Raw genomic sequence first — 13,260 nt, 5'->3', positions numbered from 1 at the left:
TGTACGTTCATTTAGTGAAACTCTTATTTGCTTCAAATAAACCTTTAACATCGGTAATATACATCGATTTCCAGGGAGAATGGTATGACTGAAGTATCAACCAGACCTGGAAAATTCGTACTTAGATCACATCGAAACCTTTGCAAAAGATACATAAAACAGAGCTCAAATAAGGAAATGACAAGTGTGCATGGAGACATAACACAGTGGGACAACCCGCGTGGTCTACATGGCACAATAGAAGAGACATAACTGTGCCCAGTAAACTGCTTTTCCAAGGCGGGTGCACACAGTGTGCATTTTTTTCAGGAAATTTTGCATGCAACAGGGCGATAATTCGAGACCAGATTTATAACTTTAAATGTATTGAAAGAAATGCAGTATATAAGCGTCATGAAGGATTTCCATCTTACATTCATTGAAAAGTTCAAAGATGGAAAATTAACTCTGTAGTATTCGACACAATGGCGAATTCCTTAATGCCTGATCTGAAGGAGGCAAGTCGACACATCACAAAAGTATCAATCAATGAAGTTAACATTAGTAACTACCTCTTGGAATTTCAGAGAAACTTGGATGAATATTCAAGCTCTACATCAAGAACAGACAAGATTGACCTTATACTTCTCACACATACCCGAACAGTGAATATTTGATTGATGTGGAGTTTTGCCTTACGTGATTTTTCCTGACATGCAAAGAAGTTCTGATACTGTGAAGTACGAGACATAACAAAAAAAAAGGACAGACTGGATATGAAATAATATCAACATTGATGTTACATGCTTAGAAAATACATGAGTACTTATCATTCAGATATAGAACGCGATTGGGTAAGCACAGTTTGGACCCCAAATTCGGATTTGTACTTGAAACATCACGACGGAACCCAAAATGATGGATGGAGCAGACAAGGCCCTACGTGAACATTTTACCATTAATATTAGACCACCACGTTGTATAAAGAAATGGATAGAATAAAATATTTTTTTGCTACAAGAATTAGCTATGAAACAGTAACACAGAACAGTAAATAAAGTCTCATACTGTTCATTCAACATTGTTTTGTTTTTTATTTCATGAACATTAGATCAGAGCATAACACAGAATTTTCAGTTATAAATTCTCATAACTGTGACGCTCATGTCAATTTACAGCGTACCCATACTGACAGTGCGTGGCAGTCACCACTGCATTGAACAAAATAAAAGTAAAAAGTTCTCTCTGATTTTTGAGCATTATATGAATAATTTGGAGGATTGGAAGTAACAAAATGAAAAGGAAGGTGAATTATAAACGTCAGTGAATGACATTAACTTGTTATGATAAGTTTTTTAGTGGAAATAAACACTTTATTTGATTTTTTTCGCGCAACGGCATAATGTGCAGAATGATGCATATCTGTCAAATTTTGGGAGCTACATAATTTAGTTAACGCATGGATGTAAAAAATACCTCTTTTTAGACAAGAAAAGCCTGTTTGCAAGCGTAATGACTTGCATGCAAAAATCTTGTTCTGAAACACTTGTTTATGTATTATTTTTTACTTCTGAAAAATTGATGAAATTCATGTGAAATGCTCGCGAAAATGGAGTGATTTTGAAACGTAAATATCTATTCATTTCTTAATGTAAAATCATGATGTTGTCTCGTTACGACACTAAACCCACCCTTGTCCTTGTTTTGATGTTAAAATGTCAGAATATACAATAGTGTGGAAATTATGTGATTTTAGCTCAGAAGTGACAGACCGTATTGTAACAACCTAACGGCAATGCGCCATTTGCAAAGTTGCAAGTTTCAACCTCCGTATTTATCTAATTCATGGATGTAAAAAATATCTCTCTTTTAGGACAAGAAAGCCTGTTTGCTAGCGTATTGAATGCATGTAAAAGATTTTTATTTCATTTTTCCCCTGAACATTTGGTTAGCATATTATTGAACATGAAAAATTTCAAAATTTGTGAAAATGCTCGCGAAAATAATTGATTTTTGAAACAGCTATATATATCTAATATCTTATTCAATTAATTCATGATGATTGGTTCTCATACAAAGCTAAACCCTTTCTTGTTTTGATGTTAAAATGTCCAGAAATTTACAAAAGATTTGGAAGACCTGATTTTTTGCTCAAAAATGACACCACCACGGTAAACCACAATGCCGCCCGTTACAACAAAGGTGCAAGGTTTGGGCGATAATTTTGCAAAAAGTAAATAAGATATGAAATTGAAAATTTTACATACAATAAAGATAAAATAATGGCTTTAAATGAGACCATTAACATCTATTCTGCGATCAAAATAAGTTTCAACAAAACATTGATTTGAAATGAACCCGTCATTCATCCCCCATTTCTCGTCTTTTTTGGGCATTTTCCGAGAATAGCCTCACGGGTAATGTAGCTAACGTCATCACTCACGTCATTATTAGGAGCATGGACATAACAAACAATAGTGGCTTTCAACGGTCCACAAGATTCCCTCTGAAATAACAACATATTACAGTGATTGTAGAGGGAGGATCGGAAAAAAAAACTTGATGAAAAATACATCTCAGAATGACTGCCGATAAAAATTACCAAGGATGGAGGGCGGATGCATGATACAGGAGCTGAAAAAAAGGTAGTGAATGTGTTTCATCAGTCACTGCTCAGTATGTTGAATTGTGATTTGAACTTTTGAAGTGGCTTAGCTTACTTAGATGCTCAATGTACATAAAAAATATACTTATAGACCCGATTCACCTGTCACATTTATGATATAAAAAATAATAATACTTTGACTAATGCTCTTCAAAACTTCAATGATAGAATGAAGTATTGCTTATTTTTTTTTTTCAGAGCAACATGTCCAACCTGCAAAATATTTACAATCATAGACTGAAGAAGTGAGAAGCTACTGAAGTGATGTGTGTGTGTGTGTTCCACAGGCTGTAAATTATGGATAGAAAAGCAGGTATTTATTTTACAAAAATTCTCTATTGAATTTAGCAGACATAATGCCTTTTCAGCTTCATCCACAGTGTAAGGCTGTAGAAACTTTGTAAAGAACATTTATGTAAGGCGAAAACATGAAATCAAACACTTTTGAAGAATATAAGAACTAGCACACTTTCAGAAATGATCAGTTTCAGAAATATTTCTAGACTAAATTTCATCTCATTCAATGTGTGTAAAAATACAAAAGCACTTTTACAGAATGAAATTATAAAGAAGCATGATTTTCAAAAGATTTTGCTTATTGTTTTTTCAGTGCACTGCAGTTATTGCACAGGCCAAGATGCTCAATTTGTACAATACAAACAGAAGTGATGGGTGCACAGGCTTTACTAGCACTTGTGAGAAAAAATCAGGTACTATCTTCATTTAAAAATACTGATTAAAAAAAAATACAATACCTTTTCAGTCTTGATCTGAACTTTTATTATATAATTTCTATACTGAGACTGTCAGTATCAAGTGTCATTTTACATTTGATTGGTGTGATGCACAAAAAAAATAAAGAAATATGAAACAGTGAGTTACAGATGCAATGATAGATTTTCCTCACAATTTTCTTGGGAAGAGATTTGACAATTTGAAAGCCATTTAGTCTTATATTTTTTTCTATTACAGTAGCAGAGCAGAGGTCCAGATGTTAGTGATGGTGGTGATTAGCAAACAGGGAGAGACGTTATTACAATTGAAATGATAACTCTGATATTTACAATGTATTGTTTTGTATGATGAACTTGTCCGTGCAAGTGGCTATGGCCCGTAAAAGAGGCACACTTGTTTGTTTATTGTGTTTGTTATCTTCAATAAAAAAGTAATGGTAAAGGTCTCCGAGATGAAAGGTTCAATTTGTAATGTCTTGTATTATGAGTCCAATACCTGCTCTGACTGTCCGCAATTAATACCTTGCCAGCTTGTATGCTAAGTATGTCGCAATCGCAATGAAAAGTTAAGAGACACTGGCATTCACAACAGGTGGAGTAAACCTTTTCACTCATGCAGTAGTGCCCTTTGAGTATTAAGTGAACATGAAGGACAAGTGTGGTCAATCACATCACGAGATACATATATTAGATCAAGAAATGGGTCGAGACAAAGATAAAATGAGACGTGGTTTATCCAATTAAACTATACTTCAGAGATACTCAGTAAGTAGATGCTCCTTCAAAATTTCAACACTGAACAACAAAACTCTGGATTTTCTTGACTGATCATTTTTTGCTGAACGTCTCATTTAATCTATGTCACCGGCCCCTTCATATATTCCAATCCGCAGCATCTGCGTCGAAATTGCATTCAATCCTGGTACACTTGGTATTGAAAATATGATAGCACTTAAGCAAAGGTATTGTCCATGCGAAAACTTGAACATAATGTAAAACCATTACAAAATCGACGAGATGTCCTTATCAAACTATCAATAACTGTACAGCAAAATCATTACAAGACTAGTATTACAAGCTATCGAATGACAAAACAAGACCATAAGGCATATCAGAAGATTTGAAATACTTTTCGATCAACAGTATGATGTTGGAGAATTTATCCTACATCCAACCGTATCCTACATGATGGTATAATTGTAACATAGTCCATTACTGATGTGACATTTTTCCTCCCTTGTTTGATTACTGATGCGGCATGGTTAAGTGGTAAAGCTGTCTATCATGACCCGACACTATATTTGGCGAGCAGCGAGCCGGTATAGGATTGCATAACCGACGCTGCGAGGATCTGTGGACAGGATTAAATGCTCTTGCCCCGCCAAGGAAGCACGACGTTCCTCTAATGAGATGTCGAATAACTCTTTGTTGCTAACTGTCGCGGACGCCGCAGTTAGATTGTAAGGGAAGGGCATCGAAATTCTATCCTGTTTACCGATCCCTATACATTCTAGAGTTTGATCTGGCAATGAAATCGTATACACTATATAATTTTGGGAATTTTGTCCTGATGCGTCACAGGATAGTAATTAATTTTCTCACTATCCTGTTGCTAAATCAGTAGGAAACAAACATCATGATATGGAATTTGTCCCAATGCAATTTTTCCTCCATACAATCCTAGAAATTGCCATCAATGCAAAAGTCACTATGCTTTTCTTCTAATCCCCTTTCAGTAGTATAAAACACCATGAAGCATAACATGAAGTGAACAAATATGTCCTACATTGTTTTCATCAAACGTACGTAGTCGTTTAGCATCAGGTAGGAAAACTTACTCCAGGAAGTCAAAGAATGGTATCCTTGTATGCCCATTGCCTTTGCATACAAGAACAAATTTGACAAACAGTCAAGCTGATACAAGATAGCGTCAGATATGATTATTGTCCTCCTATTACAACATGATGATACATTTTGGAATGTCAAAGCATTGTGTGAGGTTTATGGACAAGGCTTATAGTATTAATAGCAAAACCTGATTCCCATAGCATATAGTAATACTAGCAAAGCGATGTTTCGCAGCCCTGTGAACCTAAGCCTTTAGATCTGATAGGAGAAACTTCTCCTGAATGTCCAAAGCAATTGTATCCTGATCCCTTTGCTTTGGTCCATACTGTAATGCTTGAGACATTTCATACTCCCGTCAAGTTTTTCACATAGAGAACATGACCGCCCTTTGACTTGTGGCAGCTAAAGTGCGACCTTGGTCATACTATTTGTCCTCCTAGTACAACGAGATGAAACATAGGAAAGTACAAAGCATTGTCATCTTGTATGTACGGGACAAACTTTCCCAAAACATCCCATCTTGAAGAGTTTTTCATTAATGTAGGATTCATGATTGGTCAAACACATCAGTGACACTATACGAATCTTTCTAATGTGGGAGAGACAGACTCCCAATATGTCCAACACGTTGTTTTAATAGTGAAAAAACTTGGCATTGGCATTTCAAGTACTGGAACATACTTTTGGGACCTAGACCTATGTCAATCTTTTGCCAGATCAAACCATTTCATGTTTCACAACGAGCGAGAGAAATGCAAAAACACTCTACTCTCGACGCTGCACAATATGGTCATGTGAACCACTTAAAAACTTGAGGAAAAAATGCTCGACGCTGATTGGCTAGTTAACTTTTTTGTAGACTCGTCCTGTGGGACAAACGAATTTTAAAGCTATCACCAATCAAATCGTTCGTGACGTCAACAGTTGTTATTTTCGCAAGGCGAGCCTTTAAAAGCGCTGCACAAGCTCAGTTGTTCAGTTTGGTCGAGGCGTATTATCCACAACAAATTTCAAGGTGTTTCCGCGGTCCATTTTTTTTGTTTTAATTTTTTCTTGTGTTAAAAAGTTCCAGAATGGATTTGAAAGTTGATAATCGTGGTAATGTGCAGTACAAACAGCTGCAGAAAGCCTGTTGAGAGTACTATGGCAAAGACCGTCGCTCTCGCACTGCCAAAGAAAAGGACTATGATACGGACCCATACAGTCAGGACGCACAAATTCAAGCTCATGCCAATACTATGTTACGGCAAGCACTTGAACCTGGGGTATTCGACAACAAATGAGATGACCAGTGTATCCGGCGTAAACCACTAAGGGTGCTGAGAGCCTCGCACACCCGACAACGGCACTGACGGTTGATCCACCTTACCCCGCAATATTTGGGCGAAATAACATATCCATCATAAAAAGCTGAAGAACCACACTTATGATAGACAATGACACACGAGTATGAAAAAATACCTTACTCTCGAGTCTTCTGAGTGTCCTACAGATTGAGTCCGTGCATCATGATGACTGCAGCTTTCCGCTATTAGACGGAAGACAAGGACACCTTTTGATCGTTATCAGTGCTTATGCAGATCGTCCATAAAATGCCGATAGCCATACAACTACCCACATTATATTCCTTCACTTTTGCATGTTAGGAGCAATGACAGTTGTTTGAAAACGAGAGCGACAGGTACCTTTGCAACCTTATAAAAAGAATAAGTGTAACGAAGATTAAGATATGATAGTAATCTAATATGTTAGTTTGTTAAGTCTTAACTCAATTACCCGACGACATTCTGCCCCAGATCTTGCACTGGCAAAAATCAGAGCAGACAATGTCATCGAGCCCTCAGACATCTTCTATACAAGTGGGATAGAAATCGAACCCGAAATAAAATTCAATTGTCATTTACATTCCTTATTCTGCAAAGGAAAGAGTTCTAAGTATTTGCACATAATGAATCACGCTCCGATGACGTCTACGAAGTTTTTTTGAAATTGCAACATATTCACAAATAAACGTTTCCATTCCACCGAATTGTTGTTCTTCACACCGCAGTTACCACTGCTCTTTTGGAATTGAAACGTTCTTCTTGAGCGAACGCTTTCGCATTACCGTGCACTAACTACTGTGTAACAATTCACTGTCGGAATCAGAAAAGTTTTCCAACAGAGCAAGTACCCCTGATAGCGGCATTTGTGCAAGATGGTGATTCGGACAGTTCATATCTCCACTATGGACGAAACAGATACACTTGCCCAAGCACGACCAGTTAGTAATTCTGACCAGGTACGATGCCCAGTTTCCAAGTGAGTCACGACGTCGACAATACGTTATTCAATTTCAGGTGCAGCTTCTTCAATGTCCCGATTCTGTGCCTGAACGGCTTGTCGTACTGCTTTTATCTATGAAGGCCTAATGTAACACGAGACGATGAACCTTGATCGATCTATGTTGTGTAAAATATGTTAATGCAATATTCCTTCTTGTCTGCCTCAGTCCGATATGAAATGTCTTTATAATTGCTATGATCGTATCACGTCGCGAACGACCAGCCATCCAGTATCGATGTAACATAATCGATATCCGGAATGTGTACACTACTCTTATATCCTACTCTGTATATACGGATCGCACGGAATCTGAAGTACGAAAATACCTTTTGGCGTTAGCAAACCTATCATATCGTGAACTCAAGGGAGGTATCTAGATACATTTATTCGAAAGTCGGAGAAACCTATCTTTCCAGTCTTTCATAAATTTACGATGAAGTTGGCTGGCATCAAAAGCTATTCTGTCGATTGCCGAACAAGTTCGTCTGTATGTCTTTTTTCCGTTAGCAGCCCTAACAAAACAATTTCCTGCACTTCAACGATCCTTCGCGTAACTGAGTAATGTCTTTGTTTCTGAGATCGACTTATTTTTTTTCTGGTGTTTGGCAGACTTGTACTGGTAACAAAAGTTTCTTACAGGCCGTCAACTTGATAGAGGACATCTTTGATGTCGAAAAACCGTCGTCTCCTGTAAAGTCATTACTCGGCCGGAACGTTCTGTTGAATTGTTTTGTGTAACAACTCATTGTAATTTCGAACTGCTTAGGTTTGAAGTCTTTTCTCCTTCACTAGTTAATTGCACCAGTTATAGCAAGTTTCTCACCTAAGCATCTGTTTCCAAAGATCGGCTTTTGCTTGAAGTAGTTCGAATACCGACAGAAAATGTACACATAAACTTGTCTTCTATTCTGCACACTTGCTCTTTTCAATTCAGAACCGAGTAATAGTTCGAGCTTTGCCAGACGATACGTCACGTTCAATCCATCAATCGTGCATGTCCAATCCATGCCTTGAAAGATTCCCGTCATTGACGAACGCGGCTTTCTCACAATGTCATCTGAACTCGTTTTCCACTCTTCTTAGTGAGAGTAAAACGGAAGTGCAACAGAAATTATACAGATTGAGAATATATGTTTTCCCTTTAATACTTTTTTTTTCATCGAAAGTTTCACTAATGCTTGTTCCGACAGAAACGAGAAAAGTCGTCATGCGGGTCGAATGTCTTAAAGTTGTGCACAACTTATTGTAGCTATTGAATGTGTTTCTCTCCACAGGGCTTTGTCACTTTTATCATTGGTGGTGAGTACGGCAAGGGGCGGTGAGGGATAAGTTCTTGATTAGCTTAATTAAGAAAACGACTCTTGGCTTGCTCACATTGCTACATGATAACATAATTGACATCAAAATTTCTGAACTTTGGCAAAACATAAGATCTTACTTGTAACAGAAAAATCAAAGCCTTCAAAATTCAATGTTGTTATAAAGTGTACAGCCTGTTGGGATTGGTTATCGGACAAAAAACATGCAACTTTCCTCTCTTCTTCTTATCTTCAAAAAAAAACAAAAATCAAAATACTAAGCATATGGACCGAACGGCAAACCGATACGCTGAGAGTTGGGCTAAGTTTAGGCAAAAACAAAAAAAGGACAGCAAAGTATGGAGGTGTCGTTAGACCAACTTTATGCTATGGTAGGGTGATGTGCAGTAGCATAAGTACCGCTTTGGCCATCACGAGCGTTTAAAGCTTGGTAAAGTAGGAATCCCCCGTCCCTAGTGACAGGATCTGGTCTTTTTGATGTCCGCTAAGAGCTAATCGGCATACAAACCAGCTCTGTATGCCAAAGGGTGCTACTTATGACAAGCTTGCAACGCATCCTAGTACAAAAAACTAATTATTAAGCCCGAACTGTGTATGTCATGTCGAAATTTCAAACTTGGCAAACACAAATCTCTTTTTATTTTCAAACAATCAAAATCAAAAACTCGAATGACCGAACGGCAACCGTAAAGTATTCTCATTCAGATTGACTTTTCAATAGATCGCGCGGGAAAACTGTCAATGCAGGCTTTCGGCCGACTCCGCCTTGGTAGGCAATGGAAGGGCCGGGGGTCGGGGATATTAGTTTGACCGTCATTGCAATGATTGTTTGCTTTCATAACGCCCAAAGTCAGTTGCCACGATTTTTAGGAAAGCCTACACTACTCTATTGAGATGCTCGCTAACTACCTACTAACAAGCCCTTCTCGTTCAAGTGTAGCGAAAGGTGTCGGGACTGGCATGCCAATGTCTTGCGATATACCGATCTGGTCATTTTGAATCGAATTGGCTTCTACTTCTTCCTCGTGTCTTACTTCATTTCACACACACTCGCTAATTTGCATTCAAACGATCAGCGAGGTCAAGCGTGTTCATGATGGCTAAGCCGACTCTGTGCTCAGTAGCAATGACGCTAGTACAGGGCTTTACTAGCCATCATCTGCTACGATAGTCTGTCAGATAGTACCATGTCGTACCACGTTATTTCTCTTTGGAATAGCGTACACTTCTCATATCGAGATGCTCACGGCTATCCACCTTTGAACAGCCCTGTCGTCCAGTGGTAAAGTATAGGTTTCGGGGACAAGCATGACAATTTCTGTAAGGGGGGGAGGTCTAGATCGTTCAAAATTCTAAAACCTACTTCTTCCTCTGTTTTCTTCTATCATTTGGCACCTATCCCAAATTTCTGTAAATGCAGCCATGGTCCAGTATAATCATCGTGGAATCTCAGTATGTAACTACATTTAGTAAGCAACTACAATGAAATACCTCAGATGGGTGATACTGGAAACAAGAACGGTGCAAGCCCGTTTAAATGCAGAGAGCCACGGAAATTTGGTACTGAAATTTTCTAAAGGTGAAATTGTGGGGGGGGGGGGGGGGGATGCTGAAACGAAACGTCGATCGGGTCCGAATGGGGCCATGTCGGATTACTTATGAACTGAAAAAACTGAAATGTAATTCAGCATGTAATTTGGAACAATATTTTTTACATGCCAAAAAGCACAGATGCCTAATCTTAAGAAAAGCTATAACCTATATCGACATAATTAATGGTGTTTTACATATGCAAAGGTCATTTTATGAAGGTATTCATGTAAAACTTGGAACGCCTAGTTTGAGCACAAAACAATCGCTTCTGTTTAGGCATACAAATATCCAGCATGAACTAAAAAGCATTTGGTTTTTCAAAAGGTATCTCTTTATTCACTAAATTCTGAAGAGCGAAATCATAGTGACTTTTTACTTATATCTAGTATAACAGTTAATGAATAGCATTTCAAACTGATGTCAATTGTCTACTCTGAGATCAAATTATAAGTCACAAGTTTGAGATCGCATAGTATCATGTAAAATTGTAGGGGAGAAAGTGTTTAAACCTGAATTTTCGAATTAAGAACAAACAAAGCAAGTGATTATGTTAGCATGTTTATTGCCATCATAAAAACAAGAGGAATAGCATCTGTCAGTCATTTTATCCTCAGTCCTCGATTTTTTTACACACGATATTACTATGGTCATGCAAAAGGTAAGCAACATCCCTTAGCTTTACTCTTATGTGAACAGTCTTACAAAAAGGTGTGTCGCAAGGCACTAGTGATTGATCATTCTCGCTGATAGACTATTATACATAATAACATTCGTCTCTTGCCTCTTGCTTAGCTATATGAAATTTTCTCTCTGATGAGCCACCAGACTCATTTCCCCTCTTTTTCCCAAACCGTATTCTGTACAATGTACTGCTTGTTGCTGCTCTGCAGATAGTAACCGCGTTGATTGAAGGCTTGAAGTACGGTTTCAGCCTATGCATCGCATTTGAATGCCTTTTTACGGGACGGATTGGAACTTTCAAAGTACACGTAGGTGTACTCATTAAAGTCGACTAATTATATCTGGTAGATCATCAACATCTTCTTACTTCAACACTATCTATTGCGAAGATATCTGTTTCGGAAGCAAATTCTCTTTACACGTCACTATTACCTGAAACAAATAATAAAAACACAATTCAGTTAAACCATTCTAACATGTTACATGGGTTATTCAAAAAATCAATCACTATCAGCTAAAACAAAACAAGTACAAATATCTAGTTCAATTTGAAAGTGTCAACTCACCAATTTCCATCCATCAGCAATCTTGGGTTCACCAAGAGAAACCTCGAGCGCCGATGAAGTCCGCATATCTTGTCCATTCGTTACCTCTCTGAACTCGATTTCCCACAAGAACATTTAGATAGCGCCGACATGCTACTCTTGGACAAGAAGGGTCTCGACACGATCCAAGTTGATACATGTAACGAACATTATCGGGGTGGGGATGCTCTTTCTGACTCTTCTAATAAAGGCCACTCGTTTGTATACAACAAATGTTTCCAATGCTGTTACGCTCTTCGTCATTAATGAGTGCACATAATTCTAACGGCTGTCTGTTCATCTTTTCTGAACGGAATGAGGAAGATAAAACCACCGCGCACACTATCTCTAGCAAGATTGTTTTTAACCAATCAGAATTGGCATTTACCACGCCTACTTTGTATTATCCAATCAGAAAGCAGATTGATTGAACAAAGTTATTTTTCGGTACAGTACCAGGAAATAGACCATCGGCTTCATTCTATCGAATGCAATCAGACTGTGTCAACCCCCTTACAAACTAATCATACAGCATCTAAAATCCAAGAATTAAGGTGAAAGTATTCAGCATCGAAACCACATGAGAGCAGAGGTCCAAACGTCTCGACATGCTGTTAACGTCACAACGATATATACCACAAAGACAGAGAAGAAATTGTCGCTCGGGAATTTCCTGAACATACCATTCGAGAGCAACAAGACGGAAATCTGAAAGAAGGACAATTGAGCAATATCACACAGTTCGAAGTTGGACTGAGTCGAATCCCAGTGGTGAACATGAGATATTGTTGTGTCAAGATTGATACAGAATTCTAACTTTGAACTACTCGACAATTATGCTGTAGACACAAGTGAAAGACGAATTCGTAAACTTTGAACATAAGAAATAAGAGTCAAATAGATCGTCTTCAATGCACTTTTGCTCTATATCATTTACAGAACATGGCATTGTTGATAGATTTAGCACAGAAGTAGATGCACATCAGAATAACAGACCGAATCCACCAATTCGGTTCAACGAAAGGCCACGAAGAAACGCGACCAGTTTTATAGAAATTTTAGCATCGATTTGGCACTCGTAAACCGCAATAAAAGTACAATAAAACTTGAATATTTATGCCTGTTGTAATTTTAACGAACAATGACTGATTGTTCACAGTAATTTGCCCAATGCTGTGCGCCAGTAGCCCTCGAAAATGTGTAGAAACAAGATTTTACTTAAGTTTGTAAAACCGACCAGCCTAACCCTGACCCTACACCTAACTTTCATAAGCCATACACCTGGGAACCAACACCCACCAAAGGCGATTTACCGATTTGGAAAAAGTGGGTCAAAAGACTGTAGGTGAATGCTCAATAATTTTCCCCAGGATAGACAGATCAAAGCCACCTCGTATACAGATTATGAAAAACATAAAGCTAGTTATAATTAGGCCTTTAAGTAAAAGTAACGGTAATGTAAATACTGGTTAATATCGTTTTAACGCTAAGACAAATAATAGAACAACTTCCCAGTTTATTATTAACATATT

The 13,260-nt window shown here is 37.9% G+C and overlaps 1 protein-coding gene across 1 annotated transcript in view; it reads left to right on the top strand.

The window, feature by feature from the left end:
• Positions 1-464: 464 nt before the first annotated feature.
• Positions 465-13,260, top strand: part of LOC128548109 (fibropellin-1-like) — a 30,330-nt gene continuing 17,534 nt past the window's right edge. The window contains exons 1-2 of the mRNA XM_053522504.1: positions 465-644; positions 3,255-3,354. Coding sequence (XP_053378479.1) covers positions 465-644; positions 3,255-3,354 — 280 coding nt within the window. The remainder of the gene's footprint in view (positions 645-3,254; positions 3,355-13,260) is intronic.

This window comes from Mercenaria mercenaria, chromosome 14 (genome assembly GCF_021730395.1).
Source record: "Mercenaria mercenaria strain notata chromosome 14, MADL_Memer_1, whole genome shotgun sequence".
Classification (NCBI taxonomy): domain Eukaryota; kingdom Metazoa; phylum Mollusca; class Bivalvia; order Venerida; family Veneridae; genus Mercenaria; species Mercenaria mercenaria.
The sequence above is the reverse complement of the archived record's forward strand: the minus strand, read 5'-3'. Positions and strand labels throughout refer to the sequence as shown.